The sequence below is a fragment of the Periplaneta americana genome, chromosome 6 (genome assembly GCF_040183065.1).
Source record: "Periplaneta americana isolate PAMFEO1 chromosome 6, P.americana_PAMFEO1_priV1, whole genome shotgun sequence".
Taxonomy (NCBI): domain Eukaryota; kingdom Metazoa; phylum Arthropoda; class Insecta; order Blattodea; family Blattidae; genus Periplaneta; species Periplaneta americana.
Genome location: NC_091122.1, coordinates 182,373,480 through 182,399,695, shown reverse-complemented (window position 1 = coordinate 182,399,695; position 26,216 = coordinate 182,373,480). Strand labels below are relative to the sequence as shown.

General features: G+C 35.7%; 1 protein-coding gene across 1 annotated transcript in view; it reads left to right on the top strand.

Moving 5' to 3' along the window:
* The first annotated feature begins 269 nt into the window (after positions 1–269).
* Positions 270–26,216, top strand: part of LOC138702104 (uncharacterized) — a 414,590-nt gene continuing 388,643 nt past the window's right edge. The window contains exon 1 of the mRNA XM_069829676.1: positions 270–499. Within this exon, the coding sequence (XP_069685777.1) occupies positions 444–499 (56 nt within the window). The 5' untranslated portion in view covers positions 270–443. The remainder of the gene's footprint in view (positions 500–26,216) is intronic.

The window sequence follows — 26,216 nt, the reverse complement described above, 5'->3', positions numbered from 1 at the left end:
CATTTCACCGGCATAATCACCTTCATTTCATTTAGTCGTTAAATAACCTGAGATGTTGATACAGCGTCGTAAAATAACCCAATAATAAAAAATGAAACATCTACAGGATCGGTCATAAGCATGTTCACGTTACCGACTGCGGCGGAAAGAATGACGCCGATGCGGGGAAACGTGATTTCGACGCTCCCTACTAGATAGTGCTGGCATACCAAAGCTGGTAGCGCCCGCTCCGTGCGATGTCCTCAACAACAGTTACTTGACAGTAGAGCCGCGTTTAAATCCAGTCAGGTGCAAGCGGGTTACACGTTCAGGTGAGGCGCTGGTCCACGTTCGGGTCCTGGCATGTGATCGCGATGCCTGTCACACTTGTCTTGATTTAGTTCACTAAATTCCAATTCGAAGTGTTTGTCGTGTGTCCCGGACAGATGGGCTGAAGACTTCTGATGACAGACTGGAGTTTTCTGAACGCAGCACCTCTCCTGCTCCTCGACATGGCAAGGTAGCGTAGCTCTTATTTGGTAATTAACACAACGGGAAATGATGTTGACATCCATCGTGCATACCCACCTGGGAACCTCGCCTGCAAACGTGACACCAGCCACAGATCGTGACTCTGAGTTCATTTCTTTATCATCTTGAACTGAAATAGCAAATTTGCTTACTGCATTGAGAGTCTTTATTACTTGCTAAGGCTTTTGGTTCAAAGCCCGGTTACGAAATTAGTTTCTCATCAAAGTGACCTGCATTTCTTCGTGTTGAACCCCAGAGAACCACGTGTCTTATTTCGCTTTTGTTGTTAAAGCCTACAAGAACTAACCCAAAGTTGTGTGAGAGCAACGGTCCTGTTTTCGAATCCCAAACAATGACACGTGCTGGTTCATCCCATATTCTAGTGTTTATTTTTACTTACTGGCTTTTAAGGAACCCGGAGGTTCATTGCCGCCCTCACATAAGCCCGCCATCGGTCCCTATCCTGAGCAAGATTAATCCAGTCTCTACCATCATATCCCGCCTTCCTCAAATCCATTTTAATATTATCTTCCCATCTACGTCTCCGCCTCCCCAAAGATATTTTTCCCTCAGATCTCCCAACTAACACTCTATATGCATTCCTGAATTCGCCCATGCGTGCTACATGCCCTGCCCATCTCAAACGTTTGGATTTAATGTTCCTAATTATGTCAGGTGAAGAATACAATGCGTGCAGTTCTGTGTTGTGTAACTTTCTCCATTCTTCTGTAACTTCATCCCTCTTAGCCCCCCAAATATTTTCCTAAGAATCTTATTCTCAAACACCCTTAGCCTCTGTTCCTCTCTCAAAGTTAGAGTCCAAGTTTCACAACCATAAAGAACAACCGGCAATATAACTGTTTTATAAATTCTAACTTTCAGATTTTTTGACAGCAGACTGGATGATAAAAGCTTCTCAACCGGATAATAACAGGCATTTCCCATATTTATTCTGGGTTTAATTTCCTCCCGAGTGTCATTTATATTTGTTACTGTTGCTCCTAGGTATTTGAATTCTTCCACCTCTTCAAAGGATAAATTTCCAGTTTTTATGTTTCCATTTCGTACAATATTCTCGCCACGAAATATAATCATATACTTTGTCTTTTCGGGATTTACTTCCAAACCTATCTTTTTACTTGCTTCAAGTAAAATTTCCGTATTTTCCCTAAACGTTTGTGGATTTTCTCCTAACATATTCACGTGATCTGCAAAGACAAGCAGCTGATGTAACCCGTTCAATTCCAAACCCTCTCTGTTATCCTAGACTTTCCTAATGGCATACTCTAGAGCAAAGTTAAAATAAAAAAAAAAGGTTATTTTACGACGCTGTATCAACACCTTAGGTATTTAGTGTCTGAATGAGAAGAAGGTGATGATGCCGGTGAGTCCGGGGTCCAGCACCGAAACTTACCCAGGATATGCTCGAATTGGTTTGAGGAAACACCCCGGAAAGAACCTCAACCAGGTAACTTGTCCCGACCGGGATTCGAACCCGGGCCACCTGGTTTCGCGGCCAGACGCGCTAACCGTTACTCCTTTCTAGTGTTTAAGAATGAAAATGTTGAATAAAATAAATAAATAAATGATATGTTTTATTTAACGACGCTCACATCTGCAGAGGTTATATCAGCGTCGCCGGTGTGCCGGAAATTTTGTCCCCCAGGTGTTCTTTTACATGCCAGTGAATCTACTGACATGAGCCTGTCGCATTTAAGCACACTTAAATGCCATCGACCTGGCCCGGGATCAAACCCACAACCTCGGGCATAGAAGGCCAGCGCTATACCTACTGCGCCAACCAGCTCGACGAAAATGTTGGAAAGGATATATATTTTTCTTACTTGGTTATTTAACGACGCTGTATCAACTATTAAGTTATTTAGCGTCGATGGTGATAGCGAGATGGTATTTGGCGAGATGTTGAGGATTCGTCATAGATTACCTGACATTCGGGTTACGGTTGGGGAGAACCTCGGAAAAATCCCGAACCAAGCTGGGATCGAATCCGGGCCCGAGCCCAACTCCGGATCGGCAGGCAAGCGCCTTAGCCGACTGAGCTACGCCTGTGGCGGGTAAAGGATAAAAAAATATAAAAAACTTAAAGTGTTAAACCTGACGAAGAAGTTGTCGCTCTTTTTAACTTTTTCAGCTCCTCCTCAAGATCTTCCTACCCGTTTGGCTGGCCCTGATTTTCTTTCCTTGTGTGTCACCCAAATTCTGTCAACATTCATTGAAAAATAAATTGAATTAATGACGAATATTTTTCTTCTTTACCTCATCAAAAGTCCACACCTGTAGAGTAACGGTTAGTTAGTCTGGCCGCGAAACCAGGTGGCCCGGGTTCGATTCCCGGTCGGGGCAAGTTACCTGGTTGAGGTTTTTTCCGGGGTTTTCCCTCAACTCAATATGAGCAAATGCTGGGTAACTTTCGGTGCTGGACTCCGGACTCATTTCACCAGCATTATCACCTTCATCTCATTCAGACGCTAAATAACCTAAGCTGTTGATAAAGCGTCGTAAAATAACCTACTAAAAAACCTCATCAAATGTTGAAATTCGTTCCTTAGCGACTTTCTGTATCTTACATGTACTCTGCTTGCCTGAGCTGTGTTCTGCCTTGCGCAATGCTGACCACAAAACTGGTGAGTCCCACAACGTCTGGTGTTGCATCAAAAACCTCTCGAGATTAAGGAGGGAATGGAATGAAGATCCCAATCATAAAAAAGTGATGATGATGAAATATCGATTCTCTTATGCATCATTTTACACCACCCTGTATGTGTGTGCTTGCGTCCATACGTGTGTGGCAGGAATTCCTACAGTAACATCTAACTTGAAGAGTGAAATCCTAACACAAAAAAAAAATTCAGGGTAGACTGTATAGGAAACACAGCAATTAGTTTCATGCGTGAATACGTCTCTCTGAACGGGATATTCAATGTAAGGTATCCATTGCTTGTACGTCGATTTGCTTTGCCTCGATATTTTGAATTTTCTCTCTTTATTCAATTTCATTAGAGAATTTCTCCAATTTAACTTGTGGACTGCTCATTATTGCTCAATTGAGACTATAGCCTGGTTCGCTACGAATCGTTTGACTCCACTGCGAATATTCTATCGCTTCGCATACTCGAATTACACTGCCTAGGCTGCCTCGCGACCCTGAAATTCGTGCCTCAACGTCCCCCCTCATGCGTATCGCTAAATGACGTCACCCACTCCAACTCAAGGCCATGTTGTACATGCAACAATCTGTAGAAAAGTTAATGTCCATTCACAGAAAATGATATGCATCTGGTGCGGTAAAGAAGGCGTCGTGTACTACGAATTGCTTCCCAGGAATGTAACCATAACTACTGACATTTATTGCTAATAACTCAGACGTCTTTCGGCCGCAATTGAAGAAAAACGACTGGGAAGGCAGCTGCAGCAACACGATAATGCATGCACGCACTCCGCTAACATGACGAAAGCAGCTATCCAGGAGCTTAGTGGGGAGGTGATTTCGCATCCACCATGTTCTTCAATCTTGCGCTCTTAGATTTCCACCTTTTGTGTTGTGTCCAACAATCTTCAAGGGAACTCCTTTGATAATGAAGACAATTTACAAACTTGATTTGACGACTTCTTTAACTCCAAACCAGCAGATTTCTTCAGACACGGAATCGAAAAACTACCTTAGCTTTGGCAGAGAGTAATAAATAATGTAGGAGAATATATTACTTACTTACTTGCTTTTAAGGAACCTGAAGGTTCATTGCCGCCCTCACATAAGTCGTCATTGGTCCCTATCCTGAGAAATATTAATCCAGTCTCTATCATCATATCCCACCGTCCCTCAAATCCATTTTAATATTATCTTCCCATCTACGTCTCGGCCTCCCCAAAAGTTTTTTTTCCCTCCAATCTCCCAACTAACACTCTATATGCATTTCTGGATTCGCCCATACGTGCTGCATTCCCTGCCCATCTCAAACGTCTGGATTTAATGTTCGTAATTATATCAGGTGAAGAATACAATGCGTGCAGTTCTGCGTTGTGTAACTTTCTCCATTCTCCTGTAACTTCATCCCTCTTAGCCTCAAATATTTTCCTAAGCACCTTATTCTCAAACACCCTTAATCTCTGTTCCTCTCTGAAAGTGAGAGTCCAAGTTTCACAACCATACAGAACAACCGGTAATATAATTGTTTTATAAATTCTAACTTTCAGATTTTTTGACAGCAGACTGGATGATAAAAGCTTCTCAGCAGAATAATAACAGACATTTCCCATAATTCTGCGTTTAATTTCCTCCCGAGTGTCATTTATATTTGTTACTGTTGCTCCAAGATATTTTAATTTTCCTGATTAGGAGCGAAAATCAAAGGACTCGAAGGAAATGTATGAATAGCAACTGTTTGCGATGTGAATACTACAGGAAATTACCTGAAATTGAAGTTTGCGTCTTAAGAAATTGTCAGCTGACAACTATTTTCTGAGCTCATGAAGCAAAAGAATTGAAGATTCCATCTAAATACTTCAGCATGCGTGTATGAGGAAAGTATTGAAAGCAATGACAAAGATAAATCTAAACAATTTCTAATACAGCATCATTCGTATGTTACCAGTGGGTTAGTTTAATGTCAAGACTTCCAGCCTCGTATTTAGAATATCCGAAAGTCGATCTCCGATATACTGGATATTCTGATTTTCAATGTTTCTGTTTTAATTAGTCCTTGTACAGAAAATTCTAGGAAAGCACTTTTCTGAAATAACGAAAAGCTACGAATCAATGGGAAGAGTGAAGACATGGAGGACTTAACTCCAACTGGAGCCCTGGTTGGAACTGATCCTAGTTCGAACCCTGACAATTCCAAGGGGATTTCATGCACAAGGGCGTAAGTCATGATGCGGTGGTCCTTCCCATGTTCATTGTCGTCGTCATTGTGGTGATCTAGAGGTTGCTATGTTAGTCACTGGATCAGAAGTTTGCAGGTTCAGACTCCGAACTGAACTACTATGATACCTAACCTGATTAGTAGGGCTAGGATTTTGATGGAATTGCATCTTTTGTGCGAGATCGTGCGTATTTGCTTGTTTTCCGCACAGAACCAATACGCGGTAAGTGTGAAATACCACATTCAGTATTCCCAACCTAACACACATAACAATTTCCCTCTTCTTACCGCTTAAGCGCGACATTCATTTCACTGCTTTAGGCTTTTAACATATTATTTTTAGAGACGTTTAACATAGTAATAATTATGAATTGGAAATTTACCACTGCAATTTCACCTAAATTGCAATGTTAATTATTGTTTTTAAATATTTGCAAAAATTAAGTAAAATCTACTACTCCACGAAACTTATTGCATTCCTGATACAAGTAACATTAAGGAAGCCGTGAAAAAATCAACAAGATTCCAGATGCCGATGTTATTACTGCAATATGTTACATAAACAATATTGTTAAAATATTAAAATGAAAAATAAATCATTACATAACCTTACCGTTTGCTTTAAGTTCGCATTTATAGACTGGGGGGAAAAAAAGACAGACGTATATCACGGCCTGCTGGAGTATAGTAAACATTTTATAGCAACAATGTTGAAGAAAGATATTTTGGTTTTCCGAAGTTGCCGTCATTAAACAGAAACCAACATGGAGATTTAATTGCAACTAATTAGAAATTCCTCTTTCAGGTATGTAATAAACGATCTTCGCACAAAATAATGTACGATACACGAGCGGTATATTTGTTTTCATGTTCTCGGAAATTAAAAAAGCTCAACTACGTTTCGCTTTTTCAGTCTTTTCCTCGGCCATGAAAACGTCAACATACCGCTCTTGTAACGGATATTACTATTTTCTAGTAAGCCAGAAACACAGCTGCTTTAGTATTTATATGTTATGTAATAAACTGAGTGTTTTAAGACATATTTGTTAGGGCATTTTTTTTTGCATTATTTGCATATTTCAACTCATAAGAGCATCTTTTGTTTTATTCGAACATTTTTTAGGCATTTTCATTTAATTTTGGCCATAAATCCCATTATTAATATAAAATAATGTTTATTTCCTTTGATATTTGTCTACATATTTTGTCCATTAATACCCATTATTTTTTTTACTTGATTATTTAACGACACTGTATCAACTACGAGGTTATTTAGTGTCGATGGAATTGGTGATAGCGATGTGATATTTGGCGAGATGAGGCCGAGGATTCGCCATATATTACCTGACATTTGTCTTACAGTTGGGAAAAATCTCGGAAAAAACCCAACCAGGTAATCAGCCCAAGTGGGAGTCGAACCCGCGACCGAATGCAACTCCGGATCGGCAGGCAAGCGCCTTAACCGACCAAGCTACGTCTATGGTTAATACCCATTATTTTGTATAATATTTTAACCGTTTTTCTACACAAATATTGCCATTTTAACGTAGTACACTCCAACCACCCCTTCAATATAGACTCCTCTATACCTGCTAAAGAGTGGCCTTGTGGTGAGCTACATGGAAATTACATCAGTTAAATAATTAATTGAAGTGTACCACTTAGAAAAAATTATGTGAAATTAAATAAACTTAAATGTTGCTACTTACTTACCGCCTTTTAAGGAACCCGGAGGTTCATCGCCGCCCTCACATAAGCCCGCCATTGGTCCCTATCCTGAGCAAGATTAATCCATTCTCTATCATCATATCCCACCTCCCTCAAATCCATTTTAATATTATCTTCCCATCTACGTCTCGGCCTCCCTAAAGGTCTTTTTCCCTCCGGCCTCCCTACTAACACTCTATATGCATTTCTGGATTCACCCATACATGCTACATGCCCTGCCCATCTCGAACGTCTGGATTTAATGTTCCTAATTATGTCAGGTGAAGAATACAATGCGTGCAGTTCTGTGTTGTGTAACTTTCTCCATTCTCCTGTAACTTCATCCCTCTTAGCCCCAAATATTTTCCTAAGCACCTTATTCTCAAACACCCTTAATCTCTGTTCCTCTCTCAAACTGAGAATTCGAGTTTCACAACCATACAGAACAACCGGTAATAAACTGTTTTATAAATTCTAACTTTCAGATTTTTGGACAGCAGACTGGATGATAAAAGCTTCTCAACCGAATAATAACAGGCATTTCCCAAATTTATTATGCGTTTAATTTCCTCCCGAATATTTGTTACTGTTGCTCTGTTGGTACTACTTGTAGAATTTAATTTAATTACTAGTCTAAATATTGAGTAGTACAAAACCTCTTTTCCTACTAAGACAAATATGTAAGAACAATTTTAGGTCATTTTTAAGGGCATTTTTGAAAGATTTTTAGGTCATAAATGCATTCTTTTAGGACTTTTTTTCATTATTTATAGGTCATCAAAATCCTAGCCCTACTGATTAGTTTAGACATAATAACTTTTCGACACGCTTTCATTTCTAACTCAACTTTTTAATAACTTATCGCTTCATGACTCCATAAGCAACACCGGTTACGAAACAGACAATGTCGTACTAAATATTTAAACGCTATTGCTTGCAATAATAAACACTAGGATTGGTTTTTGCTGGGAATGGGAAAGGAGAATGTTCAATCAGTTTCGGTGGGCTTGAGGAATTTTGAGCTCATTTTTGCAGGTTTCCAATAAGTCAAATATCGAATTAAAAATAATATTATTCCATTATATCACTTATTTTTAATGTAAATCTTACAGTTACAGATTTAAATTACATTTATTATTAAAATATTAACGTTTTTATCATACAATATGGCATCTTCAGACATAGATTAGAGATATTTTATGAAAAACGAATTGTTATAAAAATGTAAAAAAAAAGATACATGTCAAAGTGTAGTTAATAAACGTAAAGGTTAAAATAAGGAAATACTTAAGCATACATATACTTACTTACTTACTTACTTACTGGCTTTTAAGGAACCCGAAGGTTCATTGCCGCCCTCACATAAGCCCGCCATTGGTCCCTATCCTGAGCACGATTAATCCAGTCTCTGTCATCATATCCCACCTCCCTCAAATCCATTTTAATATTATCTTTCCATCTATGTCTCGACCTCCTCAAAGGTCTTTTTCCCTCCGGCCTCCCAACTAACACTCTATATGCATTTCTTGATACCCCCATACGTGCTACATGTCCTGCCCATCTCAAACGTCTGGATTTAATATTCCTAATTATGTCAGGTGAAGAATACAATGCGTGCAGTTCTGCGTTGTGTAACTTTCTCTTGTAACTTCATCCCTCTTAGCCCCAAATATTTTCCTAAGCACCTTATTCTCAAACACCCTTAACCTGTGTTCCTCTCTCAAAGTGAGAGTCCAAGTTTCACAACCATAAAGAACAACTGGTAATATAACTGTTTTATAAATTCTAACTTTCAGATTTTTTGACAGCAGACTGGATACATGTACAATCAAAATTTAATTATGCCTATTTAATTGAAATAACGATATCGAAATATATTGAAGACTGTGTATGTAAATGCTACTGGTTCAACGGTGATATCTCAAAGTAAACACCATATGGAACGGTTAAACAAAATGTGGTGATTTTTTTATAAACAGGGAGTGTAATTATGAAATAGTGTTTAAATATAAATTAAGTATGAATATTTTTACAAAAACATGACGAGACAAAATAACAATTCATATTTGAAAAAAAAAAAAACATGTGAGTACACTGTAATGTGAATGCAATGAAAACAAAAGAAATTTATTCAATTTATATAGGTTGTAAGTGACGATTGATTAAAAGGAATTATAAATTGTGCATGCAAATGTCCATTGTGTAATTCAATGTGGTTAACATTTCTGATGGATTGTAATACAATGAAGACCAACAAATTTGGGTTTGAGGAAGCTGTGAAGGTTTTTCTGGTATTACCACGAGAAAGAAACGACAAGATTGGGGTAGTATGATGACGTCACAGCGTACTGAACCTCTGAAGTCTGTGTACTTAACTTCATAGCAGAAAAAAAAATTGAAATTTAAGTTTGTCCAGAAACCGAAATATTTTAGAGTAATATTATAATATCGAAATGGCCTGAAAAAAAAAAAAAGATTGTATGAATATTCAAACATAATCTTAAGAAAAAATAAGTTCATTGACTATACTTGACGTATGATATTAAGATTTTCTTAATTATATCTTTAAATAATAAAGAAATATCGAAAAGGAATAGAATTGGATCATTCACTACTTCATAGTGTTGCCTAAAAGAAACAACAGTTTCTCTTATTATTTTTTTTGTCATGGTTATATCGCTCATTCGATGCATTTGCATAATGTAGGTATTCTTCAATTTTATATGGCATTGATATAGCCTGATTGAAATTGTTTGAAATATACAGGGTTATTCTTTAAGGTACATCAAACAAAAGTTTAATACAATTGAAGCGTTTTTTTTTTTAAAAAAAAAAGAAAAACCATAGTCCAAAAACATAAATTTTCAGGAGAAACAAACAACTAACTAATACAACAATTCACGTGCTAAAGTATTTTTCACTGAGGTGGCCTTTACTGCGTATGTAAAAGCAGTACTGCCAATATACTAAAGTTTAAAATTGTACGGATAAATGTCATTCGTTCATAGTGTTCTGCTCAAGGGCAGGTCTTTCACTGCAAACCCAGCATTCTCCAGTCTTTCCTACTTTCTGCCTTTCTCTTAGACTCTGCACATGATCCATATATCTTAATGTCGTCTATCATCTGGTAACTTCTTCTGCCCCGAACTCTTCTCCCGTTCACCACTCCTTCCAGTTCATTCTACAGAAGAAAGTTTCTTTTCAACGAGTAACCACAAGTTGATATGAATGGAGTATTTGTAAATGCTACCATTGTCGTGGCTGGACAATGACTGTTTTCACAGAAAAGTCCTTGGATTACGGTTGTTTTATGAAAACCACTGAAAATTTCCACTCCTACAGAACTAACATAGGCCTATGGTGTTTTTTCCTAACTAATTCAATAGATGGCCGCTAGAACACGCTCATCATATCTATGATTAATCTCATTTTTTGGACTATGGTTCTTTTTTTCAAAAAGCCCTTCAATTATTTTGCTCGTTTTTGCTTCCTTTTCGAGATAATTGTTTTATATGAAATATTTCATATCGTGTTTTGGGAAAGCCATTGATTTAATTTCCAATATGCTCAGTCAATTTAAGAGAGCAGTGTATTATGATAATAAATGATTGAAAGAATTTCAGTTTTGTCCTTTAAATGTGCAGAAATTTGATCTGAAGAAATGTAAAAGAATTTTAAAATGTTGCATTTGTTGAGATCAAATTTCTACACATTTAAAGGAAAAACTAAATACAAAATACAAAAACACCTCAACACACAAACAACACAAACAAACAAATACAACCACACAGGCGTATACAAACTCAAATGTAACACCTGCAACAACTTCTACATAGGACAGACAGGCATTTCAAACACGTTACAAAGAACACATCACAGCCATAACAAAATTACAAAACACCTCCACATATGCAGAACACATCACAAATGCCAACCACACCTACAGAGACATCAACACACACATGGAAATACTGCACATCCAACCAAAAAGCCAGAAACTCAACACACTAGAAAAATATGAAATATACAGACACACGAAAACACACCCAACGATATTCTCAACACACAACTCAATCAAAACACATACACTCTTTGACTCTACACTACGAACGCACCCACACAGGAAACAAGAGGCGCCAAGACCAACAACGACTAGTTCCGAAGATGACCGAAAATAGGTCGAAACATATTAACAATACGTCAAAATTTAACACAAGAAAGACATGTCATACATATTCCGAAAAAAAAAAATAAATTCTTTCAATAATTTATTATCATAATACACTGCTCTCTTAAATTTACTGAGGATATTGGGAATTAAATCAATGGCTTTCCCAAAACACGCTATGAAATGTTTCACATAAAACAATTTTTATCTCGAAAAGAAGGCAAAAACGAGCAAAATTGTATCGAACTTTTTTGTTTGAAATATCTCAAAGAATAACTCCCTAAAATTAATGGCATTCCTTATGGTTCATGCTGTAAATATTAATTGTACCAATGAAGTCGATGGAATTATAAAAAACTACTTTGCAATCATCTTATTTCCATACATATATGAAGTGATCCTGTAATATAAAAAGTAACGCCATTCCCGGCATGATAAAGGCTCTGAATTGATGCGAAATGTGTGAAAAGCATGAGAAAGTATGTGTTCACTTTTGCATGCAGGAAATGTATTGGTTTACTGCGTCATATGACAGACGTGGTACTTGAAATTTTATCCTCCTGGAAATTCCTTGACCGGGATTAAACTCGGGATAGTATGTTGTGCTTAGAGCAGCCGTGGCGAAAATGCAATCGTGCGCCGAGCCATTGTGTAACCTGCAACGTGCATAGCACCTATGGAGGGAGGCGGACACCCGAAGGGGAAGTGAAGCAACTGTCTGACTTATTAACGGATTTTCATTTTCCTTACGTCAAGCACTTAAATAAAATTTTATACAGTACAAGGCTACAAACTAATGTTTAGTACGTGTAACGAAGAAAGAAATGAACAAGAAAACATAGGACACATTATCACAACCTAAAATTAACTGTCTTCAGAATGTCTCTGCGACAGAGTTTCAAAATCAGGAATTATGTCACTTACTGCCAGTCGTAGTTGATCACGAAGGTATTTGTCTGTCAGTCGTGATCTAAATTTGGTTTTTACTATTTTCATTATTGAAAATAATTTTTCACAAACGTAAGTTGTAGCGAACATGGCTTCAACAGAGCAAGCGAAAGAACGAAGCTTCGGATATTTATTTTTTGGCAAGGATTTGAAAAGTTCAACATTTGTCAAGTCCTTACATCTAGCTTTCATTTAACATCATATTGTAAATCTGTGAGTTAAAATTGAAGATCTAACCGCATTATTCGTACATTTCTGAAAAAGGATCGACGTACAGAGATAATGATGATGATAATGATAATAATAATAATAATAATAATAATAACACTTAACCTTTTAATGTTTCATCAGTAACATGTAGTATAATGCCGTTTTATGTTATACAACCGTTTTCCTCGTAATACTTGTGAACAAATCATACATTTCATATTCTCATCATATTGGCAGCAAAAAATGCGTCCTCCCATCCTACTTGAAACTTTCGTTTTTGTAGAGGTACATGGTTTCGAGAGAGACATATGCCACTCGCAGGTCAGAGACAAATACAAATGGAACGGAGTTTGACTCCAGTGAGTGAGAGGGTGGGGGTTAGGGAAGGTAGGAAGCAAGAAAAATGCATAGCCATCATTGCGAGCCACAATGTGCTCGCGAGTCGCATTTTCGCCACGGCTGGCTTAGAGGCAAGATGGTAACCACCAGAGCACCGACAACAACGATATTTCGCAGGGATACGTCCGATGGGAATCTTCAAACAGATGTCAGCAGCCCTTGGGGCTCCAAAGTCAGGGGCGGGTCCACGAAATAAGACGAATCAAAGCATGAACCAGTATTGTGTTGCTGCGTTGCTTCATTTCCGCTCGGAGAGCTGCGGGCTGAAATCAAGGCATGACCTGTACAGCGGATTCCAGGGCTCTCTCTGGCAGACTGACATCATGTGATGTTTACTCTAACAAATCGTTTTTCTGGTAGAATTACACTGCAGTGACTTATAGAAACTCTGTTAAAATACTGTAATTGTCTTGTAAATTAAGTAACGCCGTTGCATATTATTATTATTATTATTATTATTATTATTATTATTATTATTATTATTATTATTACTTACAAATGGATTTTAAGGAACCCGAAGGTTCATTGTCGCCCTCACATAAGCCCGTCATCGGTCCCTATCCTGAGCAAGATTAATCCAGTCTCTACCATCATATCACACCTCCCTCAAATCCATTTTAATATTATCCTCCCATCCTCGTCTCGGCCTCCCCAAAGATCTTTTTCCCTCCGGCTCCCAACTAACACTCTATATGCATTTCTGGATTCGCCCATACGTGCTACATGCCCTGCCCATCTCAAACGTCTGGATTTAATGTTCCTAATTATGTCAGGTGAAGAATACAATGCGTGCAGTTCTGCGTTGTGTAACTTTCTCCATTCTCCTGTAACTTCATCCCTCTTAGCCCCAAATATTTTCCTAAGAACCTTATTCTCAAAAACCCTTAATCTCTGTTCCTCTCTCAAAGTGAGAGTCCAAGTTTCACAACCATACAGAACAACCGGTAATATAACTAGTTTATAAATTCTAACTTTCAGATTTTTTGACAGCCGACTGGATGATAAGAGCTTCTCAACCGAATAATAACAGGCATTTCCTATATTTATTCTGCGTTTAATTTCCTCCCGAGTGCCATTTATATTTGTTACTGTTGCTCCAAGATATTTGAATTTTTCCACCTCTTCAAAGGATAAATTTCCAATTTTTATATTTCCATTTCGTACAATATTTTGGTCACGAGGCTTAATCATATACTTTGTCTTTTCGGGATTTACTTCCAACCCAATCTCTTTACTTGCTTCAAGTAAAATTTCCGTGTTTTCCCTAATCGTTTGTGGATTTTCTCCTAACACATTCACGTCATCCGCATATTATTATTATTATTATTATTATTATTATTATTATTATTATTATTATTCAGTATTTTCTGCCCAAGGGCAGGTCTTTCACTGCAAACACAGCAATCTTAATCTTTCCTATTTCCTGCCTTCCTCTTAGCCTTCTCATATGATCCATATATCTTAATATCGTCTACCATCTGATATCTTCTTCTGCCCCGAACTCTTCTCCCGTTCACCATTCCTTCCAATACATCCTTCAGTAGGCAGTTTCTTCTCAGTCAGTGACCCAACCAATTCCTTTTCCTCTTCCTGATCAGTTTCAGCATCATTCTTTCTTCAGTCACTCTTTCCAACACAGATTTATTCATTACTCTGTCTGTCCACTTCACATACTCCATTTTTCTCCATAATCACATTCATATTGTTATTATCGTTGTCAATAATTTTATTATCAGTCTCATTTTATTAACTTTATGAAATTATCATCATTCTCATTGTTGTTATCGTTATTACTAATTTCATTATCAGTCACATTGTTATTATCTTTATGAAATTATCATCATTCTTATTGTTATTATAGTTGTCACTAATTTTATCATTCTTAGTGTTATTATTTTTATCAAATTATCATCATTTTCATTGTTATTATCGTTGTCAATTTTATTATCAGTCTCATTATTATTAACTTTATCAAATTATCATCATTCTGATACCTGTTATCTTTGTCACTAATTTTATTATCAATCTCATTGTTGTTATCTTTTTGAAATTATCATCATTCTTATTGTTATTATAGTTGTTACTAATTTTATCATTCTCATTGTTATTAATTTTATCAAATTATCATCATTTTCATTGTTATTATCGTTATCAATAATTTTATTATCAGTCTCATTGTTATTACATTTATGAAATTATCATCATTCTCACTATCATTGTTACCAATTTCATTATCAGTGTCATTGCTATTATCTTTATCAAATTATTACCTTTCTCATTGTTAATTTCGTTGTCACTAATTTTATCTGTCTCATTATTATTATCTTTATCAAGTTATCATTATTTTCGTTGTTATTATCGTTATCACTAATTTTATTATCAGTCTCATTGCTATTATCATTATAAAATTATCATCATTATCAATGTTATCGTTGTCACTAATTTTATCACTCTCATCGTTGTTATCTTTATCAAATTATCATAATTTGCATTGTTCTTTACGGTTTCACTAATTGTATTATCTGTCTCATTGTTATTATCAACAGTAATCTCACTAGAGGTTTTGATTTATCTAGAGAAAATCAAAACTCGAGTGGGATTTAATTGACTATTACACGATTAGAAGAAAGTATATAAAGATTAGAAGTAACGAAGTACTCCAATACAATAAAATATTAATTGACTTACGAAAATAAACCTGTCTTCAAATGTATTATTGCACCATTACGCTAGATGGCAGTTGTACCAACTATGGAATCTTCATTGAACTCTGTAGACGGTTACTAGTCAAGAAAGCTTTGTTGATTCAGTTTCATTTTTATTAAGACAGTTGCATTCCACTTCAATTATCCGAATTCCAGTAATCAACGTCACTTGACAGATGATTTTCAATAAATCTTAGTATTAAACAATCTCTGATACGTGACTATCCATAATATCATATAGCAGAAGCTATAACATAACCTAACTAATATACACAAGTGTTAGAAAAGTTTTAATTAACGACGACGACATAAAAAATAAACATGAATAATTTTAAAAGGAATAATTATTGAATGTACAATTTTCAAATTTGAATGTGGTTGGTGGTTCAATTGATGTTATATTGGACGTGTGCGTAATAGAAGTGGAACTCGTTGATTTAGGCCTACATGGTGTATTCAACCTATTCAGGATTTCCGAATGGTGCTCTTCATTTATTTGTAAATAGGGTTTCAGGGAAGATGCATAGCTATGACCAGTTATCTTTATTAATTCTTGTTCTTGAATGCCAATGCGAGTCATATTTGAAACTGCTGTGCATCGACTGGAGTGATTTGTAATTTTATATATATAGTTTTTTTTTGACGTCTAGACCAGCGCAGTTTCAAATGTTGGCAAACAAAGAAACAAATGCTAGGGAAGCGATAAAATTAAACAAATGCTAGGGACGCGATAAAATTAAAACAAATGCTAGGAACGCGATAAAATTGTGCGATAAGCAGCCATGATTGGTTGAAATACGTCCTTTCGTACCGTTTTATTGGTCAAAAGTAGTATGACGTAGTAAGAGTGTAATAGTCATTATAAAATTATCATCATTATCAATGTTATCGTTGTCACTAATTTTATCAGTCTCATTGTTATTATCTTTATCAAATTATCATAATTTTCATTGTTATTATCGTTGTCAATTTTATTATTAGTCTCATTATTATTAACTTTACCAAATTATCATCATTCTGATACCTGTTATCGTTTTCACTAATTCTATTATCAGTCTCATTTTTATTATCTGTATCAAATTTTCATCAGTCTTATTATTAATATCGTTATCTTTATTCTTGTCATAATTATCACCATTATGGTTAATATAAATTATCATTACAGACTCTTAAAACCTTCAAGCTCTAGTCATACAAGTAGTACTCCCTGGTAACATGGTTAGTGTATTTCAATCTCTAGTTAATGAAGCTCTTCCATCGAAAACCTAAAAAATGGGGACGTAACTGGGCTTGAAAGCTAGGACCACAGCAGAGAACGTCATGTAAGCGATTCCCTTTAAATGAATTTAGTCACAATTGCAGGGACGATGATGTATGTTACGAGGAAACTGAAAACTACGCAAATTGGGAAAATGTCAAACATCATAACTGGGAGCAATACTCGTTGATTCAATTTAATTATTGGAGAACTGTAATTTATTTTGTCTGATGGCGGAAAGGACAGTCTTGCGCTGTGGCTACCTAAACAACAAACTGGCTTTTTGCGTTCGTACGGAACATCTGTTGCGAACGTCACGCACACAGCGCCGCTCACGGGAACTGAGGCAGCCACTGCTGTCAACCTGACAGAAATTAAATGTGACTCAGAAATGTAAGCTACAACTAAAAGATATAAACAACAATGCTCTGAACATTAAACAACTTATTCGCTTACATTATAACAAGTTCTTTAATTACACATATTTACTAGCTTCAAGTATTCGTGCAACGCTTTTTTGCTAGTCAACAAAGTTATTATTATTTATCTTACTTACGTACTTACTTACTTACTGGCTCTTAAGGAACCCGGAGGTTCATTGCCGCCCTCACATAAGCCCGCCATCGGTCCTTACCCTGAGCAAGATTAATCCATTCTCTACCATCATATCCCACCTTCCTCAAATCCATTTTAATATTATCTTCCCATCTACGTCTCGGCCTCCCCAAAGGTTTTTTTCCTCCGGCCTCCCAACTAACACTCTATATGCATTTCTGCATTCGCCCATACGTGCTACATATCCTGCCCATCTCAAACGTCTGGATTTAATGTTCCTAATTAGGACAGGTGAAGAATACTAATTGTAATTTTATTCTTCATATTATAGTTGGAATCTCCTGGTAGAGGGGCAGAGAAGGCCTGACGGCCTTATCTCTACCAGGTTAAATAAATAAATAACTAAATAAATAAATAAAATAATACAATGCGTGCAGTTCTGTGTTGTGTAACTTTCTCCATTCTCTTGTAACTTCATCCCTCTTAGCCCCAAATATTTTCCTAAGAACCTAATTCTGAAACATCTTTAATCTCTGTTCCTCTCTCAAAGTGAGAGCCCACGTTTCACAACCATAACAACATTATAACATATAAAAGTCAAAGCAAAGTTATCCACACGATAAATGCCCTGCAATTTGGCATTGCAGATATGGTAATATTTACTCCGTATATTTCAGGAAATGAGAGAGTCCAAATTAGCCATGGTAGTGGTAATATTTATTTAACATGAACTATCTCTAATAGCTAATACTCAAGTACAACAGAGAAAAGTGAAATATCAGCTGCAGTATTTCAATGCATTAAAAAGACGTGTTTTTAATTTACGTATTAGCCGCAACTTCTTCATCCTTCTTGTGAGGCAGGAAGTCTAACCTTCAGTGTTCCGTTTTTCGTCCTTCCTTCCCTCCGCAACGTATAATTAATTGCAACAATGAAAATTATCATAGATTTCAAAAAGGCATATGAGGCAAGTTTTATATGATATTCTTATTGAATTTGGCAGGTATTCAGAAGAAACTAATTCGATTAATTAAAATGTGTCTCAGTGAAACGTACAGCAGAGTCCGTATAGGCCAGTTTTTTTGTCTGATGCTTTTCCAATTCACTGTGGGCTAAAGCAAGGAGATGCACTATCACCTTTACTTTTTAACTTCGCTCTAGAATATGCCATTAGGAAAGTCCAGGATAACAGGCAGGGTTTGGAATTGAACGGATTACATCAGCTTCTTGTCTATGCGGATGACGTGAATATGTTAGGAGAAAATCCACAAACGATTAGGGAAAACACGGGAATTTGACTTAAAGCAAATAAAGAGATAGGTTTGGAAGTAAATCCCCATAAGACAAAGTATATGATTATGTCTCGTGACCAGAACATAGTACGAAATGGAAATATAAAAATTGAAAATATATCCTTTGAAGAGGTGGAAAAATTCAAATATCTTGGAGCAACAGTAAGAAATATAAATGACACTCGGGAAGAAATTAAACACAGAATAAATATAGGCAATGCCTGTTGTCATTCGGTTGAGAAGCTTTTATCATCCAGTCTGCTGTCAAAAAATCTGAAAGTTAGAATTTATAAAATAGTTTTATTACCGGTTGTTCTGTATGGTGAAACTTGAACTCTCACTTAGAGAAAGGAACATAGATTAAGAGTGTTTGAGAATAAGGTTATTAGGAAAATATTTGGGGCAAAGAGGGATGAAGTTACAGGAGAATGGAGGAAGTTACACAACGCAGAACTGCACGCATTTTATTCTTCACCTGACATAATTATAAACATTAAATCCAGATGTTTGAGATGGACAGGGCATGTAGCACGTATGGGCAAATCCAGAAATGCATATGGAGTGTTAGTTGGGAGGCCTGAGGGAAAAATACCTTTAGGGAAGCCAAAACGTAGATAGGAGGATAACATTAAAATGTATTTGAGGGAGGTGGGATATGATGGTAGAGACTGGATTAATCTTGCTCAGGATAGGGACTGATGGCGGGCTTATGTGAGGGCGGCAATGAACTTCCGGGTTCCTTAAAAGCCATAAGTATTATTATTATTATTATTATTATTATTATTATTATTATTATTATTATTTCATACACAGAAAATCTTTCGAGGATTAAAAGACTTGTATTTTGACCGTGTAATTTAATAACTGAAGATCTGGCTCAGTCAATCTAGTGAACGAGTTTCCATGTGAAGCGAACTCGGCGCTCCTGGCTCGCAGCAGCTTCCGGTTATTCTGTTCTTATCTTCTGCATAACCCGTCAAGAATCTGGTGGGACAAGAAGGGAAGAAGCAACCGGCCTAGAATTTAGTGACGCTCTACTCACACAAGCTGAGAGAAGAAGCCTTCAAACTATCGAACACAGAACATGTTTATAAAAAACTGAAGATAATTTTCACATAATACTGAGCATCAAATACTCAGAGCCATCCATTTAGAGCGATCGAGCATATCACCGAAAACAATTAGCCTATATATTGCTGGTTAAAGCACTTAATACCGAAAATACAGCATGTTCTAATGAAGCATGTAACTTACTCACTTACTTACTGACTTTTAATGAATCCGGAGGTTCATTGCCGCCCTCACATAAGCCCGCCATTGGTCCCTATCCTGAGAAAGATAAATCCAGTCACTATCATCATATCCCACCTTCCTCAAATCCATTTCAATATTATCTTCCCATCTAAGTCTCGGCCTCCCCAAAGGTCTTTTTCCCTCCGGCCTGCCAACTAACACTCTATATGCATTTCTGCATTCGCTCATACGTGCTACATGCCCTGCCCATCTCAAACGTCTGGATTTAATGTTCCTAATTATGTCAGGTGAAGAATACAATGCGTGCAGTTCTGTGTTGTGTAACTTTCTCCATTCTCCCGTAACTTCATCCCTCTTAGCCCCAAATATTTTCCTAAGCACCTTATTCTCAAACACCCTTAACCTATGTTCCTCTCTCAAAGTGAGAGTCCATGTTTCACAACCATAAAGAACAACCAGTAATATAACTGTTTTTAATTTTTATTCATTATTATTATTATTACTATTATTATTATTATTATTATTATTATTATTATTATTATTATTTTACACAGTCATTACTTTATTTTTCATTAACACTAATATCTAGGTAACTGTCATTGTCTCAATGTAACACGTGCTGTGCTGATCATACTAATTCTACTATTCCTTTAGATGTGAGATTATATTCATATGTATTAATTCTTTTTTTTTTTAAGTTAATACTGTATAGTAGAATGTATTTTCCTGTTTGTGATTATGTATTCAGTCTCGTTTTTTATTATATATTTTTTTATTATTGTTATTTTAAAGTTAATACTGATTGTGTATGTGTATTCAATCTCTCTTTTTTACTTAATTATGTTTATTATTATTTTTAAGTTAATATTTGTATACCGGTATGTATTTTTCTGTATGTGATTTGATCCTGGTTGAGTGAAAGAGAAGGCCTGACGGCCTTAATTCTGCCAGGGAAAATACAATTATTATTATTATTATTATTATTATTATTATTATTATTATAAATTCTTACTTTCAGATTTTTGACAGCAGACTGGATTATAATAAACATTCACAAAAAAGCACAGTTAAATCAAAATGCTAAATAATGGTTAACGTCGAATTTTGAAGAACTGAAGGAAAAGAATGTTTCCGCCGAAGATAGTCTGCAATACGCCCACAAGAAACAACTGGCGAAATAATGTTTAACAATGAAAATCCTTTGCTTCTGAGAAAAACCACATTTCACTTCCTTTGTGAAGAAAGCTATACTGCAGATGCTCTATAACCATCACACGACAGACTGAGAGCATAATAAAATTGTTGTCAGCAGTCTTATAGTGCTATCTTGTGGCAGGAGATATAATTAAAAATAATTTTCACTTCTATTTACATGAGGTTTTATTTTGACGTGCGCAACTTTTCGATATCTCTGTATAAACCTCAAGGCCATATGTACACAATCTTCAAATTCATCCTTACAAATTCTCAAAACAATACTTACATAATTTTATTCTCAAATATATCCTTACGTAATTCAAAACCATCTCTACATAATCCTAATAAAACCATCCTTACACAATCCTTAAATCCATCCTTATACAATCCTCAAAGCCATTCTAATACAACCTCAAATTCATTCTAATGCAATCTCAAATCAATTCTTATACAATCTTCAAATCCATCCTTTACACAATCTCAAATTCATCCTTCTACAATTCTGAAATCCATCTTTATACAATCCTGAAATCCATCCGTCTACAATCCTAAATCCATCCTACAATCCTCAAATGCATCCTTATAAATCCTGAAATCCACCCTTACACAATCCTCAAATCCGTCCTTATACAATCCACAAAGCCATCCTTCTACAATCCTCAAATCCATCCTTATAAATCCTCAAATCCGTCCTTATACAATCCACAAAGCCATCCTTCTACAATCCTCAAATCCATCCTTATACAATCCTCAAATTCATCCTTATACAATCCTCAAATCCACCCTTATACAATTCTCAAATCCATCCTTATACAATCCTCAAATCCATCTTTATACATATCTCAAATCCATCCTTATGCAATCCTCAAATCCATCCTTATAAATCCTCAAGTCTTTGCTTACACAATCCTCAAATCCACCCTTTTACAATCCACAAATCCAGCCTTATACATTCCTCAAATTCATCCTTAAAATCCTGAAATCCATCCTTATACAATCCTCAAATCCATCCATATAAATCCTCAAATCCACCCTTATAAAATCCTCAAATCCATCCTTATACAATCCTCAAATCCACCCTTATACATTTCTCAAATCCATCCTTATACAATCCTCAAATCCATCCTTATAAATCCTCAAATCCTTGCTTACACAATCCTCAAATTCACCCTTTTACAATCCCCAAATCTACCCTCATACATTCCTCAAATTCATCCTTAAAAATCCTGAAATCCATCTTTATACAATCTTCAAATTCATCCTAATACAATCTTCAAATCCATCCTTATAAATCCTCAAATCCACCCTTATAAAATCCTCAAATCCATCCTTATACAATCCTCAAATACATCCTGCTACAATCCTCAAATCCACCCTTACACAATCCTCAAATCCACCCTTATATAATCCTCAATACATCCTGCTACAATCCCCAAATCCACCCTTACACAATCCTCAAATCCACCCTTATATAATCCTCAAATACATCCTGCTACAATCCTCAAATCCACCCTTACACAATCCTCAAATCCACCCTTATATAACCCTCAAATACATCCTGCTACAATCCTCAAATCCACCCTTACACAATCCTCAAATCTACCCTTATATAGTCCTCAAATCATCCTTCCATAATTCTCAATCTACTCTTACATAGTTCTCAAATAATTGTTATACAATTTTCCTGTTTTCTTCGTAACAATGTCATATGGACTTGACTCTAGACCTTACAGCATCCTTATGGTCATCTCATCCGAATTCATGGTTACATCATCTTCACAATCACGTTTATATCGTCCTCCACAGAGGTTCATCTTCCTCAATTTGTCGAAAACAATAGGAAATAATCCATTGATGACTTCTCATTGCTATGGAAACCAACAAACCCTCTTCAAAACAGACCATCACTTTCACTTTGTTCCTCATCCTCGTTCGTATCTCCACCACTACCATCATCACCATCATCATCATCATCATCATCATCATCATCATCAGGTGCAGCATGAGATTGAATTTCAAAGTTCCACCCAGCCACTGTGTTTCAACGGAGGATTTGAAAACAGGAATGGAGAAGTGAGTCACATTTGTGCTGAACATGTCAATAAATATCGTCCATGAATACGAAATGAAGTGACCATAGTTGGTGACTGAGGATGACGTCATGCCGGACTCGACCTCTGCCAGACGCGGTGACGCCATAACTCAGCGACTGACCTGTATGCTCGCAAGTTGAGACAAGTTTGCAAAAAGGTTTCTCTTCCAGAGCTCGGAAGGTAAAAAGCAGAGACATTTCAGACTTTCGCAACAGAAGCATTGAGACGAGTTTTGTGATTAACTAAGGGCGCAAATAGCCACAGTTGCTGACGTTCACTTTTTAAACCTTATTATATATCTGCAATTAAATGCATTAAGAAACCGTTTCCATAATTTCATTCACTCATCTGTTGTTTATCCATTCATTCACTCATCCGTTGTTTAATAATTCATTCACTCATTCCTTGTTTATCCATTCATTCACTCTTCCGATGTTTATACATTCATTCACTCATTCCTTGTTTATCCATTCATTCACTCATTCCTTGTTTATCCATTCATTCACTCTTCCGATGTTTATCCATTCATTCACTCTTCCGATGTTTATCCATTCATTCACTCATCCGATGTTTATCCATTCATTCACTCATTCCTTGTTTATCCATTCATTCACTCTTCCGATGTTTATACATTCATTCACTCATTCCTTGTTTATCCATTCATTCACTCATTCCTTGTTTATCCATTCATTCACTCTTCCGATGTTTATACATTTATTCACTCATTCCTTGTTTATCCATTCATTCACTCATTCCTTGTTTATCCATTCATTCACTCTTCCGATGTTTATCCATTCATTCACTCATCCGATGTTTATCCATTCATTCACTCATTCCTTGTTTATCCATTCATTCACTCATTCCTTGTTTATCCATTCATTCACTCATTCCTTGTTTATCCATTCATTCACTCATTCCTTGTTTATCCATTCATTCACTCATTCCTTGTTTATCCATTCATTCACTCTTCCGATGTTTATACATTCATTCACTCATTCCTTGTTTATCCATTCATTCACTCTTCCGATGTTTATACATTCATTCACTCATTCCTTGTTTATCCATTCATTCACTCTTCCGATGTTTATCCATTCATTCACTCATCCGATGTTTATCCATTCATTCACTCATTCCTTGTTTATCCATTCATTCACTCATTCCTTGTTTATCCATTCATTCACTCTTCCGATGTTTATACATTCATTCACTCATTCCTTGTTTATCCATTCATTCACTCATTCCTTGTTTATCCATTCATTCACTCTTCCGATGTTTATACATTCATTCACTCATTCCTTGTTTATCCATTCATTCACTCATTCCTTGTTTATCCATTCATTCACTCTTCCGATGTTTATACATTCATTCACTCATTCCTTGTTTATCCATTCATTCACTCATTCCTTGTTTATCCATTCATTCACTCTTCCGATGTTTATACATTCATTCACTCATTCCTTGTTTATCCATTCATTCACTCTTCCGATGTTTATACATTCATTCACTCTTCCGATGTTTATACATTCATTCACTCATTCCTTGTTTATCCATTCATTGACTCATTCCTTGTTTATCCATTCATTCACTCTTCCGATGTTTATACATTCATTCACTCATTCCTTGTTTATCCATTCATTCACTCATTCCTTGTTTATAGGCTACATTCATTCATTCATTCACTCATTCCTTGTTCATACATTCATTCATTCACTCATCCGTTGTTTATTGATTGATTGATTGATTCATTCATTCATTAATTCATTCACTTATCTGTGTATTCATTGATTAAACTCATCCGTTATTTGTTAATTAATTCGCTGTTTATTAATTCACTCCTTTATACATTTATTCATTCTTTCATTGTGTCATCTATTCATTCATCTATCCATCCATTCACCTGTCCATGAATGTTGATTTATTAATTTTTTTTATTTATTCGTCCGCCTATTGATTTACTGATTTATTTTTATGTTTATTTCATTTGTTATTTCTTCGTAGATTTCATTCTTCCATCCATCGATTTATTTACAGTTTGTATTTCCGTACCTACATGCTTAATATTTTGTTTTATGTTTCGACATCAATTACACAGCGAGGAACTCCAAAATTCTCTTTGGAACTTGAACCGGGAAAATTTTCAATAGTACTGTATTCTGATTGCCTGAATAAAGAAAGGATGGCAGTCCGAACATGGGATAGGGTAGCAACGACAAGCTATAATGTCTAGTTTCGGCGAATTGTGTTCGGAACTGAATGTATTCCCTTTCGAGTGGTAAAGTTATCCGTACTCCGAGGACGTGGGCGAGGACACCTCGAAAGGATCGGACGTGCATTAAACTGTATTTACTCTATGGGGGGACGTGTTATTCTTAAATATGTTTGTTTATTCAAATTGCTCTGGACACAATGTGACATTCTGTATGGAAATAACACAACACTGTTTCAATGGCAATACAGATGGCACGAACAAACATCTATACTGAGACCTAAAGAGCTGCCAAGAGGCTGAATCAACACGGAGGATAAACAACTGGAGATGTGACTTTCAAGCTACTGTCTTCAAAACAACTCCAGCAGTCTGTTGGGGACAACAACAATGAGGTTGGCTCACACTATAGCACGCAAGACGCTCCTATGGGTTCTCACCAAGGAACATTCATTATTATTATTATTACTATTATTATTATTATTAGTATTATTATTACTATTATTATCATTATTATTACTATTATTATTACTATTATTATTAGTATTATTACTATTATTATTATTAGTATTATTATTATTACTATTATTATTACTATTATTATTATTATTATTACTATTATTATTATTAGTATTATTATTATTACTATTATTATTACTATTATTATTATTATTATTACTATTATTATTATTATTAGTATTATTATTACTATTATTATCATTATTATTAATATTATTATTACTATTATTATTAGTATTATTACTATTATTATTATTAGTATTATTATTATTACTATTATTATTACTATTATTATTATTATTATTATTACTA